Here is a 17,487-nt window from a genome sequence, read left to right as displayed (position 1 = left end):
TGGACGATTTCCTGAACTTTGACTTGTGGCATCCAACGCCGTTATGGGCTTGTGAGTGGCAAACATATTTTTATTGCTGCTACCGATAACTACCAGTTTATTATTTATTTATTTATTTATTTATCGAGTTTATATAGCGCCAAAGGGTTTGCTCAGCGCTGTACAATAGAGGGGGGACAATACATGAAACAGTACAGTAACATCAAACAGCACACAAGGGGTAAGAGGGCCCTACTCTTTCGAGCTTACAATAAGATCACTGAAAGTTCTGACTGGTTCCTGAACTTTGACTTTGTTATTTCCCCCCAAAGAATGAGCCTGATTGTGAAATACAGTTTACAGTGACATGGGAATGTTTTACAAAAGGAGTATAGATTGTACACTTAAAGGATAAGTTCACTTTTTAAAAAATAATAATAAATGCCCATTTTTTTGCAGATAAAAAAAAAGTGCATTTATTTATTTTTTCGGAATCTGGAAAGCATTGCACCAGCGATAAGCGATCGGTCAGTGTATCTGTGTGCCTGTACATCCTGTACGGGCAAGCAGATACAGTCTGACAGGAAGACTCAGTGAACTACCACAGCACTCAAAGCACCAGTTCATTGAGAACTACAAGCCTACAGCCTCAAAAGATGTTGGGACTTGTAGTTCATTCATTCACAGAACTCTTGATGAGCATTGCACCAGCAATAAGCGATCACTCAGTGTATCTGTGTCCCTGTACATCCCATATGGGCAAGCAGATGCAGTCTGACAGGAAGACTCAGTGAACTAAAACAGCACTCAAAGCACCAGTTCATTGAGAGCTACAAGCCTACAGCCTCAAAAGCTGTTGGGACTTGTAGTTCATTCATTCACAGAACTCTTGATGATGTGAGTGGAGCCCCGCACAGTCGCTGTTTTAAAAATGATAGCAAGTACGAGGATGTTTTTCCCGTACTGCTGTCACAGGGAGGGGGGGGGGGGGAGATTGGGCAGCAGCAGGAACATGTTACATATTCCACCCTAAAAATGGGTAGAACATGTAACATGTTCCCAAAGGTGAACTTACCCTTTAACAAATTTAATTTTTAGTTAGCTTAGTAAATGAGGTGAAGCTTTGCGGATTTCAATGATCCAATCATGTATGAAAAAAAATCCTGTTTTTTTTTTCCTTTAATTTTCCTTGCACATGCTTGGAAATTCAAAGTGAAAATTAATTTTGCAAAGTGAACATGCTCTATCACTTTAGTAAATCAGCCCTGACATGACCAAGTCCTGAAATGACCAAGTCAGCCACCATTCATATGTCTTATAGCTAAATGACAGAAAATTAGAGTCGGTGAAGTTAAGAAACTGTGTGTTGAGGCAAGTGGGATTCAATTCTGTCAACGCAGCTTATAAATGATTTATGTTCAAAGGTTTGCAACACACTTCTAATAATCTTATGTCTACTTGTTGGATTAAGGTGCGACAACAGATGCAACTTAGGGATTTCCTTTGCATTGTGTCTTTGCAGTTTCTTAAGTAGTATGTCTTTTGAAGTTTTACTTACCACCACCCTCCTCGTGATATACAGCCCTCAGTAACTGAAATTTCAAATAGTGACCAGGACTGTGTGCAGACGAGATCTGCTCTAAAAGAACACCTGACTGGGACAGGCTAGGTACTATGGAAGGTATATGACCAAACTCATTTGGTTGTGTTCATTAGGCAACACATCACTACAACCTTCCTTACCGATCATTCAATTTCACCATAGCTGAATACCATGGGCCTCTTACCACTACGGATTATCAGTTCAAGTTAAAGCAAAACTCTACCTATTACAACTTGATAAAAATAATTTTCTTTAGCAAGGAACAAGCATTCCACATTAATAATTATGCTACCATAGTTAATGTGTGCTGTAAATTGCCTCCAGCATTGTTTCTTCTTGCTGGAGGCTGCCATTTTGCTGAAGCCAAGGGCCACTGAACAGCAGTAAATCTTTAGGCTCTCAGCAGATCAGCCTCTACATTTTTGGCACAGTGCCAAAAAATACAGAGCAACTGAGCATGTGCAGAGCAGGGTGAGACAGTGTATTACTGGATTTTAAACAGTATAGGCACTTATTTTAATGTTTTACATAACTATTCCTGCAAAAGGGGCCAGCATGAAGTAATCTAGCAGGACTTAAGGGAAAGGACCAGGGGGAAAGGACCAGTTTAATAAAAGGAGGAACTGCATATATCTCAGCATTTGCTTAAAAAAAATAAAAAAGGCTTTATTATCACTTTAAGGATACTTTATACGTATCCTTTTTTTTAAAATTTTATATGGAGAAATACTTTTACTCGGTCATATACTAGAGATATCAGTCAGAGACTACACATTGATCCAACCACAAAAAAAATTTGGACATTCAAGTTTATATCCTACCAGAAGGTATAGGCTGTAAACTGTGACAACATGCTGACCTCAGCACAGGTCTTGAAGATTACAGATCAACCAAAAATCTTGTTACCACCTGATCGTTTTTTTGGGCAATGCCAGTGTCTTGGGGTCATTGGTTGAAATTACTCATACTTCATAAACTGATTGCTGTACAAAGGTGCCAAACAACTGGTCCTTGTGAATGGATAGCATTAAAGCTGCAGTAGATGGTTGTTGAGATAACTGGATTCCATTAACATGTTTTTGATTGGCAGAGACCACACTTTTTTTTTACAGGTCATGTCTTCTTTAGAAATAAGGGCAATCCCGCTGATCTTAGTCTGAGCTGTAGTGTCTGCTCAGGTCCCAAATCCCCAGCTAAGCATCCTGAGTAGAGCTCAGTGCCTCCTTAGCAGCAGACCCTACCTGTCATCGGCTCCTTTCTAAGGCCAGGACACATCAGGACCCTGACCTAAGGGCGCTGTCCGGGTGGGCAGGTAACCCTGTGCTACTGGACCAACTTCCTTATCTTTCATAAGCAAGATCCATGTAAGAGTATCACGTTCTACCCAAGAAAACAGAAGCCTGACCTTTCTAAGGCATTTTACAAAAGGAAAAAGGCTCAGTTACTTTCTAACAAACATCAGAAAAAAGCTGTCATTCAGCATATTAACGTGAGTACGTCACATGAAAACAAACAGAGAGGCTACAGAGGTGAAACACCATAATGATACTTTGATGGTAATCTCACCAACTATGTCTTCCCAGGGAGACTTCCGTATAACATTCTTCCACACTGACACACATTCTGCATTTCCACAGGGAACAAACTTTCTTTGGAGCACAAGTCTATAGAAAAAAATGATCTAATATCTATACTTAAAATGGAATTCCAGTTATACTCCTAACTAACCTTAAAACTGCCCCCTTCTAAAACCTATGCTAATTAACCTGTGTAAGAAAGATGTAATTACCCACTGTATTTTAGACCATTCCAGTCCTGTCACGTGATCCAACTCCCCTGTGTCAGCCAGTGTGGCTTTGAGGTAGAGGAGAAAGCGCCGATAATGGATTGGACATTGAAGCCTATGGTGATGTTACCGCTACAGGCTTTAGTGGAACACTGTCTCCTGTCCCCTTCAGGCACCACCACTGGCGGACACAGGGAATTACATTACCGGATCGTGCTGAAAATAGGTAAGTTACACGGGTTAATTAGCATAGGTGTTAGAAAGGGGAAGGAGGGGAGCAGTTTTAGGACTTGTTAGGTGTATAGCTAGAATTCCACTTTAACTAATGCCCCTCATAGGTTTTATTAGAATAAAATACTGCATGCACAGTTTTCCAGTCCCATATCTATCTATCAGCACGGACAGGCCCGGGGGAATCCTCCATCCACTTCATTATGCCGGCTAGTGGAACGGAAAAAAATTAACACTGCATGCCATGCTTTATTGTCTGACTAGTTAGCTACTGTATCTATGTATCTATCTATCTACCCTGTTATTTTTTACACTTACTGGCTTGGTGCCAGAATTGCACCCAGCTTGATTTCTTGTTATGTGCTGAGAATGTGAAAAATAGTGTCAGCCACACTCAGTTGTCCTTTGCTAATCCCACCTATTACCCTCATCTCCACTCCACAAATTGTTTTGTAGCCCAGTACAGGAATTGGGAGAGCTGAAACATAAAACAGACAAAGAGCACAAGATACAAAGCTCTGAATTTCTGAGAAGATCAATTATTATATTTTGTACCTATCAAACAAATATGACATTATACTTTTATTTGTATATTTACCAGATCAAGAGGAAGCAAATAAAAAAAATTTGTTGTAATGGTTTACATACACTTTCAGTTAGATTTATTTGTAGGATATCGGCTTTGCCTATGGCTGTATGTGTTGTCTCAGTAATTTTCACTTACACTACACACTGTGTGCACAATTATTAGGCAACTGAGTATTTTGACCAAATCATAATTTTTATACATATTGTCCAACTCCAAGCTGTATAAACCTGAATACTTCTTGGATTTAAACACATCAGGTGATGTGTGTTTGTGTAATGAGGGAGGTTGTGATCAACACTCTATATCAGCCATTAAAAATTTCCACTTGCCCGCTCGCATTGGGCAAGTGGAACTAAGGTGGAGGCGAGCAGTGCCAGGTATAAGGGTGTGTAGGAGGGATGGCGGTAAGGGCAGTGACAAGCAGCAATCTCCTGTATGGATTTCAATTAAACAGCTGAAAACCACAGGAGAGAGAGAGGAGGAGAATCAGCTTCCGGCTGCTTCATTGAAAGCCACTGCCCCCACCGCTGCACCGATCATCCCTGAATGTTCCATTTTCTTTCTGGGCCCCCCCGATGTGTGTTCCTCAGTGCCCAGCCCCTCCCCCCATCCTCCACACCAATAGGAGAAGAACGGAGAGAGGCTGGATCTGCTCTGTTTTCCCATGTGCCCACCAACACACCAGTCCATGCCAGCTTCAGAGGATGTGTGGGCAGGAAATTGAACACAAAGCAGCCGACAGCTGTGATGCATCTGACTGAGCACGTGAATCCACCCACCCCTCCCTTCCTTCCAACCCGCCTTTCTTCTTTTTTCCCCTCCCTTCCTTCCTTCCACCCTGCCTTCCTTTAACCCCTCCCTTCCTTCTACCCACTCACCCCTCCCTTCCTTTCCTCCCTGCCACCCCTTCCTTCTTTCCACCCCTTCCTGCCATTCTTTCACCCCTCCCTTCCTTCCATTCTTCCACCCCTCTCTTCCTTCCTTCCAGCCCTCCCTTCCATCCTTTCACCCCTCCCTTCCTTCCACCCCTCCCTTTCTTCCTTCCACCCTTCCTTCCATCCCTGCCTTCCTTCCTTCCATTCTTCCACCCTCTCTTCCTTCCTTCCATCCCTCCCTTCCATCCCCTCCTTTGTTCCTTGAACTCACCCTTCCCTTCCTTCCGTTCACCCCTCCCTCCCTTCCTTCCACCCCGCCCTCCCTGCCATCCTTGCACATCTCCCTTGCTTCCACCTCTCTCTCCCCCTCTCTTCCTTCCACCCCTTCCTCCCTGTCTTTCTTCCACTCCTCTCCTCCTTCCATCCTCACCTTCCTTCTACCCCTCCCTCCCTTCCTTCCCACACTTCTCACCCTCCCTTCCCACCCCTTCCCTCCTTCCACACCTCCCTCCCTGCCGTCTTTCAACCCCTCCCTTCCTTCCTTCCACCCCTTCCACTCTCCCTCCCACCCTTCCTTCCTTCCACTCCTCCCTTCCTACCTCCCTTCCTTCCACCCCTCCCTGCCTTCTTTCCACCCCTCCCTTCCATCCACCCTCCCTCCCACCCTTCCTTCTTTCCACCACTCCCTCCCTTCCTTCCACCCCTCCCTCTCTTCCACCCCTCCCTCCCTTTCTCCATTCCTTGCTTCCACTCCTCCATTCCATTTCTTTTCTTCCTTCCCTCGCTTCCTTCATTCTACATAAAACATTTAACAATGCCATTTCATGAGATAATTTACGAGTGTGTGTTTAGAAGTGGAATTAAAGGCGGGGCAGGGTAGGGGTTGGGTAGGGCAACTGGTCGCAAGTAACTCTTAAGCCCTGGCTAGTAGCTCAGGACTTGGAATTTTGAGCCCTGCTCTATATCAAGGTGTGCATAATTATAATCCAAAAGAGAGATATGAATATTTGTTCATATTTCGATAATAGGGCTGGCATTTTTAGGTGTAAAAAAAAAGAGGCTGTCTCACATGTCAATTGATCACTCATGGGCGTTCAGATGTTACAGATCATAAGGGCAATTTTTTCCATATAAAACAGTTTATTACCTGTGCAACCGATTATGTGATCTATGTGCTTTCATGTCCTTTCAAGCTATTATACATGGGTCGCACTATGCATCCTCTATGCAAGCGTATAGGAGAACATCGCAGGTTGATCAAAGATGGTTGTGATAAACACAGTGTTCCCAGCCATTTCCTGCACACCCATAACAAAGATTTTGGGTGTCTGGAGGTCATGGCGATTGAACACGTAGAAAAAAAGATCCCTGACAGATAATGAAAGATTTTCTCTGTTGTGCAAAAGGGAGACCTTTTGGATTTTCAAATTAGGCTCAATGGCCCAAAATGGATTAAACTAAGATTTAGAGATCCACAGTATTGTTTAATTATGCCCTTTATTAAGGTTCCATTGGGTATTTTTAGTCTTTGATGTTTATTGAATTTTTCTATTTATTATCCACTTATAATTGTAAAGGTGCCATGCAGGGGGATTGCACGCTCCGCCTGCCGTCCTTTCCCTCTCCCTTTTTTTTATCATTGGCCCGGCCTTCGTGTGCCATATAAATAAAGCTTGCAACCGTACATTCTTCAGACTTGACAAAGTGCATGCGTGCAAAATGCTTTGTCACGGTTACCAACTCTGCTTGCGTCTCAAGGCCAGGATCAAGCTTCTGCCCTCATCCAGGTTGCGATAACGTCACATTCGAAGCGCCGCAATCCCCGGCTGGGACAGCTATACACCGCTTCTAAGCTTCTTTCCCTGCTTGGGTACATCGAGGAGCAGATGGTCCACTGCAGTATCCTGGCAGAGACTATACTATTTGTAATCCTACTAATGCATTACTCTGCATCAATAAAGGTATACCTCCTTGGGAAGTGAATATTGCGGTATCACACTCTCACAGCGCTGTTCTCTTGGGCTAATAATTATTAGGCAGCCTCTTTTCCTCAGGTAAAATGGGCCAAAAAAAAGAGATTTAACTGATTATGAAAAGTCAAATATTTTAAAAAGTCTTTCAGAGGAATGCAGCACTCTTGAAGCTGCTAAGATATTGGGGCGTGATCACAGAACCATCAAACGCTTTGTTGCAAATAGTCAACAGGGTTGGAAGAAACATGTTGAGAAAGAAAAAGACACAAATTAACTGTAAAAAATTTGGGAAGATTCAAATGTGAAGCTTCCAGGAACCCATTATCCTTCAGTGCCATCATATTCCAGAACTGTGACCTACCTGGAGTGCCCAGAAGTACAAGGTGTTCAGTGCTCAGAGACATGACCAAGGTAAGGAAGGCTGAAACCCGACCACCACTGAACAAGATACATTAGTTGAAATATCAAGACTGGGCCAAGAAATATCTGAAGACATATTTTTCAAAGGTTTTATGGACTGATAAGATGAGAGTGACTCTTGACAGACCAGATGGATGGGCCTCTGGCTGGATCAGTAACGGGCACAGAGCTGCACTTCGACTCAAGACACCAGCAAGGTGAGGATGGGGAACTGGTATGGGCTGGTATTATTAAAGATGAGCTAATTGGACCTTTTCAGGTTGAATATAGACTCAAAATCAACTGCCAGTTGTTAGAAGACACTTTCTTCAAAAAGTGGCATAGGAAAAAGTCTGCATTTTTTAAGAATACTATGATTTTTATGCAGGACAATGCTCCATCGTATGCATCAAAGTACTCCACTGCGTGGCTAGCCAGTACAGGACTTAAAAATGAAAGAATAATGACATGGCCCTCTTCCTCACCTGACCTATACCCTACTGAGAAATTGTAAATGCTCAGCTCAGTGTGAATGTAGCCTAAGTTTCCTAGGTTCCTTACATCTAAATTCAGTAACACTAGAGATAATTATTAGATATCAGTACAGAAGCTTAACAGCAATGACAGGAGGAAAACAAACAATTCATATAATGACCTTATCATACATAACCACACATATCTGAAAAATACAAATATGGACAAATGGGGTATTTTTAGCCTAGGAACCTGAAAACCTATTTTGACTTAGTTGTCAACTGTTCTTACTAAGTGATCCATTTAGTCAACTCTAACCTTTCTGCAAGGTTTTCTGCTAAAATAGAGTTTCTCATTTCGGACTATAATGCTCAGGGGAGAAAAATTATTTCACTAGCCCTGACATCAGACCCAATAAAACCCAAGAGGCTCTTAACGATGTAACATAAGTGTTTGCAAAGTTATGTTTTTTTTCTCTAGGCCCTGGTGTCATTTTCCATCCCTAAAGAAAGATTGTGGGTGACCTTTAAATCCTTTGAATAGTGGAAGAAAAAGTGCGACTGCTATGTATAAAGTCAGGGCTTTTTACATTCTTGTATTTTTATGATAAATGACTTACTAAGCTATCAACACCTAGATATTTATATTTCATTTCAAGGGAGAAAATCTTACTTAAAGGACAACTCTATAAAAAAGTTTAGTCCAGCTATTTATTCATTATGAATAAATTGTTAGGGGTGCAAAGAAAAAAAAAAAAAGTAGTAAAACAAACACTTCCTTTACCCATAGCAACCAATCAAATATACAGTATATATTGTGCTATGTTTAGAATATATTAGCAGATTGTAGTATTCCTTTACATCTCACAGGCACCATGTAAGATCTTCTGCTGTGTTCTGTAGTGCTTAAAAAATTAGCAAAATGAAAAATCTAACAGGATTAGCAATAGCAACATGACAGCTGCAATTGTATTGTCAGGAACAAGTACTACCAGGTTGTATCTATAGGTTTTAGCTGCCTAAAGGAATAATTTTAACACGCTATTTTAAAATAAGGGAATAAGCTCCTTCTTTCTTGGGACTTCTGATGTGATTAACTTCTTTTTTTCAGAAGGTTCTACTGTGCTTCAGCATGGTTTAGTGTACGTCTTTTTGGTATCTTTCAAAGTAGAACTAAAAGCAAATCTTTTTTTTTCGGTTAAAGCAAGGGAGGGTTATAACCCCTGGCAGATTTTTTTTTTTTGCCATCTATGTCCCATTGAGGAGATTTATTTTTACTTCATTTCCCATAGCCCAAACAGGAAGTGAGAGGAAATCCCTGCAAATTAAGGGAATACCTTGGGGCCCCCCAGGTCACCAGAACTAGTGTCCCGATTGAAAGATTTCCCCTGTATTATTTTTTTGGGGACAATGAGAAATGTAATATTTCCTTTTACTTTCACTGATAATGGTAAACAAGACAAATAGAGAGGGTTAATCTCCCTAACCGGAACACAGCCAGCAATATAAAAACCTAATAGGTGTTCAAATCCATCTCCACTCTATCCAAAACAAAAAAGAAAGTATAGCCTTTAGTTATACTTTAAGCCAACTTTACCATAACAATTTGTTTATACTTTTTTGCCTAGATTTGGTACATATTTAAAAATAACTGTGTGTTAAAGCAGAGTTCCAGTCACACGGAAAAAAAAATAAAAGTCAGCAGTTACAAAAACTGTAGGTGCTGACTTAAAAAAAACAGCCACTCACATGTCCCCCGATCCCGCAGTGTCCTCCCCACAACCCGTTTCCCCGGCCGTCCAGTGTTCCTGACGCCGGCATATTCAGTGTGGGCACCTGGCTGTGACAGCATGCACATGCACGAGTAGCGCTGCACTTTATGAATGGTCCGTAGTTTTCTGGGACCTGTTAAATGTATATGGGGAGACTATGGGGAGGGAGGGGGACAACTTCCGCTTCCAATCGCCTAGGCGAATGCAGCCGAAGTGGAAGCAGGTACCTGTGAATTTCAGGTGCCCGCTCCCCAAAGGTGCCAATCCTTAATGAGGAGCGGGGGACCAGTCTCTAAAGCGGAACTTCCCTTTTTGGGTGGAGCTCCACTTTAAAGTCATTAAGAACAACCCAGTTACACTTACCTGTAAATAGTAAGATTAACCAGACACTTCTAGTTAGAAGAAATAAAAATGTGTAAAATAAAAAGAAAGACACTTGTCTTACTTGTCTGAGGTCAAGGAAAGCCAATTGCAGGGTGTCCTCCTGGAATCCTGGAACAGGATCAGAACTGGCGAACACTGTAAATACAAATATAAACTCATGTTAACTGGAGGACTTTAAGCAATAACAATTTTTGCAGACATAAGACACCATCTCTATTTAGCTGCTAAATGAATAGAATTAATAAAATGTTTATTCCAAGCTGGAAAATTGTCCAACACTTTCAACTGTCAGAGGTATTCATTATAACTCTTAAAGTATATAACAGGGCAAAATAAGCACATGCAGTACATCCCTACTGTACATGAACATTAACCTGCGTTTCATCATTTAACGAGAAATACCTGTTGATTTGCCAGAAACACACTCAGCTGTTAAAGCGATACTAAAGGCTTAATTATTTTTTAAAATTACACATGGTATACTTACCTGCTCTATGTAATGGTTTTGAACAGAGCAGCCCCGATCCCCCTCGTCTCGGTTCTCCCGCCAGCGCTCATAGCTCCTCCCTCCTGTCGGGTGCCCTCACAGCTCTTTTCATTGGCTCACTGTGACTGACGGCATCACGAACCAATAAGGAGAGGGAGTGTCGGGACAGCCGAGACTGCAGTGCACATCACTGGATCAAGAGGGGGCTCAGATGAGTACTAGGGGGGCTGCTATACAGAGAAGGATTTTTACCTTCATGTATAGAATGCATGAAGGTAAAAAGCCATGAGCCTTTACAACCACTTTAAGGCCCATTGTTGGCTGACAATACACAGTATTTTTGTAGCGTAAGTGGTGTCAGCCCTGCCCTGTTGTCTTTTGCTAAACTATTCAAATCCTTCTAACCCCCCATCTCTACAACAGACACTAATTATTTAAGAGCCCCAGATAAGGAGCAGGATGGCTAGTTAGACTCCTTGAAACAACGCAGATGGTGCACAGGAGAACTCTGAATTTCTGACATGATCAACAAGTATTATTTGAACATATCAAACGGATACTGTACAACACAATAGTTTCCATGGTATATTTAGCAAACCAAAAGGGAGCAAATAAGATAAGTTAATTGGCTTATATACACTTTAACAACGTAAGAAATGGTCAAAAATTGCAAGTAATACTATATAATCAGAAGCATTACTGCCTTTTATTGAGCAGTTTATGAGCAGGTTCAGACAGTTTGGTATGCAGGATAAGAAGACTCAGTGGCTTAGTGATTAGGAATAACGTTCAGAATTGAGCTCCCAGAGATGGGGCGCCACACTGTGCCTATCATATAAGAAAGTGCTTATAGAGGGGTGAGTGCTTTATGTTGCTGATTAAGACATCCTCAGGTATATAATACTGTGAAAAGGAAAGCTCCTAGATTTGTCAATCATTCCCCATGTTTGAGACTTCCAGTTTATAAACTGTCATACAGTTAAAATGCTGGTGAAATACTGAAACCACGAACTGATGTTATGCCATGTGGTCAGTTTAGACAAAACAATGCTAAAATCTTATTTTTCGTTAAAGTAGTACTAAAGACTCTAATTTTTTACCTGAACACAGGGGTCTCTAAACTACACCATACAACAAGGAGGCCAAATAACTGCAAGATTTGATCTGGCCTTCTGATATAAGATGGAACCTGACGTAAGGCTGGGGGGGTGTTACTCTGATGGAGGCTCTGATGTCAGTGGGGACTTATTCGGAATTTTGTTGCTTTGCTTACTGAAATTTTTTCATAAATCATAGCATGAAGATTATAAAACAAACTAAGTATAACGTATTAACTCATTTACATTTAATTTGTTAATTTATTTCTTTCAGCCCAAGAATATTTGTAAATTGTACAATGTGGCCCTCTATCTGGAAAGTTTGGATGCCTCTGCCCTAAGGCATAAAAGAGAGCATGCAAAACAATCTCCAGTAATATTTTTCATTCCTGTGTGCAAATATATCTACGATTTTGGTTTCTCACTGCCACAGCTCCAGGTCCCCAAGTGCCACTTTCCCAAACTTCCCGGGGCCCGGATTATGTTACATCAAGCCTAGACTGGGGCCTGTGCAAGCTCCAGTTGTGCTTTCAATCACTCACATGGAGGAAGGAGGAGCAGGAGAGTAGTTGACACCCTATGGATGAAGGCAGGAAATTGAGGAGGCATAGTGACAGTGGGTGGGGAGCACAGAAAGTTGTCTTCAGTGGAACCCTGAAAGAGGAGGGAGACATCTGAAAACACCACCAGGTGAAACAGCACTTTCTAATTGGGAAAGAAAGGCAACTCCAGCGCTGGAAAGAAAGGCACACAGCACTTATGATCAGTACTGAATGTTACAGCACTGTATGCATGTTACACATGATGGTTTAATATAACTTTAATACTACTTATTCAGATGCATGTCTCTTGCACCATGTTAATCACTGAAATTGCTATTCATATAATATTCAGTTTGTAGTCCTAATATGTCAGGTATTCAACGGTTTCTCCCAATCACAATACATTTTCAAGAAGTTTTCAAAGTTAAAAAACACGTAAGACGCTGTGCTCATAGAAGAAGCTCATAGATGTCCCAAGGGAAATGATTACTGCAGGGTTCTGAAAGATACTAATTCCTAAGCTGTCAACTTATTTTAAACATCTGCTTTTGTTATAACAGTTGCTCAGTAAAAAGTCTACATGTAGCAAGACAGCAATCAAAGAGAAACTCTCCAAGGTGGGCTTGAGCTTCGCATGCTCACATCAGGTGTAAGCCTCTAAGCACTGTCTAAGAATGCTATCCTCTCTCGCTCTATATATGTCACCAATAAAAATGTCTGGGGCAAATATAGTTTATTAGACGTTCATGTGTTTAGGAAAACCACTTAAAGGGGAATTAAATTTGCCAAAAAGTTTAGTGCCTGCTAAGAATAATTGTCTATTTTAAAGGGTGTGAAGGTCTTAAAGATGTCAACTGTGCATCCAGGGAACCTACAGTTGTGTTCAAAATAATAGCAGTGTGTTGAAAAAAGTGAATAAAGCTCAAAATCCTTCTAATAGCTTTTATTTTCATACACGCAAATGCATTGGGAACACTACACATTCTATTCCAAATCAAAACATGAAGAAAAATAGATCAAATTTTTGTGTTGTTCCTCTAAAACAATCGAAGAAAAGTGAGTATTAGACTGTTAAAAAAAATATCAGTGTTTGTATTCTTTACAAACTCAAACATTCACTATATAAACTGAAAAATGTTTGAAGATTTTGCTTTCCTTTGAATCACTTAATTAATATTTAGTTGTATAAGCACTGTTTCTGAGAACTGCTGTACATCTGTGTTGCATGGAGTCAACCAACTTCTGGCACCTGTGAACAGGTATTCCAGCCCAGGATATTGGACTACATTCCACAGTTCTTCTCTATTTCTTGGTTTTGCCTCAGAAACTGCATTTTTTATGTCACCCCACAAGTTTTCTATTGGATTAAGATCCGGGGATTGGGCTGGCCACTCCATAACGTCAATCTTGTTGGTCTGGAACCAAGATGTTGCACGTTTACTGGTATGTTTGGGGTCGTTGTCTTGTTGGAACACCCATTTCAAGGCAGCATGACCTCTTCAAGTATTCTGATGTATTCAAACTGATCCATGATCCCTGGTATGCGATAAATAGGCCCAACACCGTAGTATAAAAAACATCCCCATATCATGATGCTTGCACAACCATGCTTCACTGTCTTCACAGTGTACTGTGGCTTGAATTCAGTGTTTGGGGGTCGTCTGACAAACTGTCTCCGGCCACTAGACCCAAAAAGAACAATCTTACTTTCATCAGTCCACAAAATGTTGCGCCATTTCTCTTTAGGCCAGTCAATGTGCTCTTTGGCAAATTGTAACCTCTTCAGCATGTCTTTTTTGCAACAGTGGGACTTTGCGGGGGCTTCTTGCAGATAGCTTGGCTTCACATAGGCGTCTTCTAATTGTAACAGTACTCACAGATAACTTTAGACCTTCTTTGATCTCCCTGGAGCTGATTGTTGGCTGAGTCCTTGCCATTTTGGCTATTCTTCTATCCATTCGAATGGTAGTTTTTCGCTTTCTTCCACGTCTTTCAGGTTTTGGTTGCCATTTTAAAGCATTTGCGATCATTTTAGCTGAGCAGCCTATCATTTTCTGCACTTCTTTATATGTTTTCCCCTCTCCAATCAACTTTTTAATTAAGGTACGCTGTTCTTCTGAACAATGTCTAGAACGACCCATTTTCCACAGAATTTCAGAGAGAAATGCACTGTAACCAGCATGTACAATATTTACTGCCTTCCTTCCTTAAATAAGGGCAATAATTGCTACCTGTTTTTGAAAGAATGAATGACCTCACTAAAAGAACTCCACACTGCTATTATTTTGAACATGCCCCTTTCAATTAGTGATTCAATTACACAGAATCAGCAGCATGCTTGTCATGACTGTTGGGTCTGTTGGATTTCTATTACTCTACTACACCTGCTAGTAAACTATTTGCCATGTAGAAATATCATTTCTACCAAAAACAGTGATTGATCAGGTTAGTGATGTCTGACTGCTATTATTTTGAACACAACTGTATTTCTAAGAATTCAATGGTGATTTCCAATGTTCGCAGACATCTAGGAAACCCCCATCTTTTTCTAAGTCATACATATTTGTTGCACGGTGGAAGCTGGGCAACGATTCAAATATACTAGTCTATGATACCCTCATATGGCTTGCATACATCATGTGAAAACGTATATGTTTACATTAGACAGAGGATCAATAAACTACTGCCAGCAACTCCAATTCAGCCAACAGGTTTTCCTACATTAGTGTGGTTATCTGTAGTACCTTACTGAAAATCTAACGGCTATCTAACCCTACTGAAATGATATCACAAGTACTAAAGATTAGGCATTTCATGTCTCCAGGTACTTTATGTATTGGGGAGCTATTGTAGAGGTTGTAGCTGAGACACCATTTTCTAAAAAAGAAGTGATTTTTAAATTAAAGTGGGACTCTGGGAAAATTCAAAACTGACATATAGACATATATAACACAGCCATCAGTCCCTCCCCTTATGCCAGGGTGCTAGGTGTAATCCTAGACTCAAATTTGTCCTTTCAGCCCCAAATCCAATCACTGTCCAAATCTTGTAGACTTTACCTCCGCAACATCTGCAAGATACGCCCGTTCTTAACCTCGGACACTACTAAGCTACTTATTCACTCCCTTGTTATCTCTCACCTTGACTATTGTAACTCCCTCCTCATTGGCCTACCTCATCACAGGCTATCCCCTCTTCAGTCTATCATGAATGCTGCTGCCAGACTCATCCACCTTACTAACCGTTCCTTATCTGCCACCCCTCTCTGTCAATCCCTGCACTGGCTTCCCATTGCCCAATGGATAAAATTCAAAACATTAACAATAACTTATAAAGCCATTTATAACTCTGCTCCAAATTACAACACCAATCTTGTCTACAAATACCACCTAAACCGTACTCTCTGCTCCTCACACGATCTTCTGCTCTCTAGCCCCCTTGTCTCCTCTTCCAATGCTTGTCTCAAGGACTTCTCCAGAGCTTCCCCCATCCTCTGGAACTCTCTACCCCAATTTATCAGCCTACTCTGCTCACTTTTAGGTGATCTCTGAAAACCTATATCTTCAGGGAAGCCTATCCTGCCCTCAGCTAATAATGGAATCTTCTTCTCCTCCTACCAGTCCATCACTCATAGTTACCACCTTTTATACCACTAGCCCCTCCCTCCTAGATTGTAAACTCCAAGGAGCAGGGCCCTCCTAACCCTCTTGTATTGAACTATATTGTTGCTGTATTGTCTCCTGTTATATTGTAAAGCGCTGAGCAAACTGTTGGCGCTATATAAAGCTTGTATAATAATAATAAAATAATATATGCTGCAGGCTGTCACCAAAACTAACATAGCAAATTTTTAGCCCCCTCCTCATAACATATTATTACCTGCTAATCCTGCCAGTAGAACCGTTATGTTCTAAATCAAAAGTGTGGGTGGCTATTGCTTTTGTGGGCCTACTTAAAGAGTATTTCCATTTTTGCAGCTAAATTCGGATAACACCTACTTTATATTTGTTACATTTCCCCATTCACATAGCATTACCAAAACTTACAAATTGAAGGTTACCTTTCTAAGATGCTCTACTCTGGACCCTCCAGCAAGCAAACATTTCACATATTTCACTTTGTTTTTGAGGGGACTATACAGCAGTCATAATTATTTTGTCATAATTAACCCTGTCTGTATTGTGCAAGTAGATCTTCATTATCAATCATCAATAATCAACTAGATTTGCTCTGTCCTAAAAAGGGGGTTACAAAAGTTTAGGGACTGAGTTTCTTGCACAATATGTTAATGGGGACAGACTTGGGACAGGCTCACGTTAATGTTTAAAAAACATTTCAGTCAGCCAGGATACCTTGTCTTGAGAAACATCTAAACGGTAAGAAATATTTTTAACCAGTTCCTGCCCGGCCTACAGAATGATGGCCGAACAGGACTCTTGTCGATCATGGGTGGCGTCATATGACATCCTCCTGGATCGCTGCCTTGCGTGGACCCGTGCTGCAATGAGATCTGTCAATGGGGACCGATTGCCGGTACCATGTGACTGCTGTAACCGATTACATCAGGTGACATGACAACTGTTCATGCCATCAATTGTATACAATTGTGTTGTTAGCTGTGGTTAGTCACACTGATCACATGTACAGACCGGGCCAATCGCAACCCATCTGTGTCATGTGATTAGCTGTGGCCAATCATAGTGAATCACAACAAAAAACACTGAATAAATTGATTGCAATCAGTTACATGCTTGCCTATAGCAGTGAAATTCACTGCTAATGTGAAAAAAAACTACTGATCACTTCCCCAGAGTAGTACAATGTTACTATGGTCACATGAGATAAATATAAAAGATATATAGTGAGCGCTCTCATAAATGTCAGCAGCTGGAACACTTTAGGCAACCATAATGCCTCAAACACAAACAATCAATCTCAAAACAATAGAGTGCAGCGCTTAAAAAGATGAAAAGTCAATAAGGTGATAGTGTAGTATCCACAATGGTATACTGTAGATATACGGATTCCCACGGCCTCCACTCTGTCAGAATAACAGAAATGCGCACTCACCGGAAACGCATGGGTTATGCGCATGTGTGATCATGCATCACAGGCAATGGGTACATCAGAAGCCAGGCAGCCAGGCATCTCCCTCATGGTGGGTCATCACAGACTCCTAAGACAGGTCCAGGGGGTCCCCTTAAGGTCAGCCAGGTGCTTCAGGAAAAAACCTCCTCTTAGGATGGCAAAGTGCTTGCTCTATGGGAGTGAAAGCTCCAGACAGGAGCCTCAGGAAA

General features: G+C 41.3%; 1 protein-coding gene across 4 annotated transcripts in view; it reads right to left on the bottom strand.

Moving 5' to 3' along the window:
* The window catches only part of EXOC6 (exocyst complex component 6), a 314,975-nt gene that overhangs the window by 61,130 nt on the left and 236,358 nt on the right, over nucleotides 1-17,487 (bottom strand). For all 4 annotated transcript variants that reach the window (XM_089690302.1, XM_089690303.1, XM_089690305.1 and 1 more), the window contains one exon: nucleotides 10,126-10,199. In XM_089690302.1, the coding sequence (XP_089546428.1) occupies nucleotides 10,126-10,199 (74 nt within the window). The remainder of the gene's footprint in view (nucleotides 1-10,125; nucleotides 10,200-17,487) is intronic.

Source organism: Staurois parvus, unplaced genomic scaffold, assembly GCF_062004578.1.
Source record: "Staurois parvus isolate SC_StPar_1 unplaced genomic scaffold, SC_StPar_1.0 ptg000525l, whole genome shotgun sequence".
Lineage (NCBI taxonomy): Eukaryota > Metazoa > Chordata > Amphibia > Anura > Ranidae > Staurois > Staurois parvus.
This window is presented reverse-complemented; position numbering and strand designations above follow the sequence as displayed.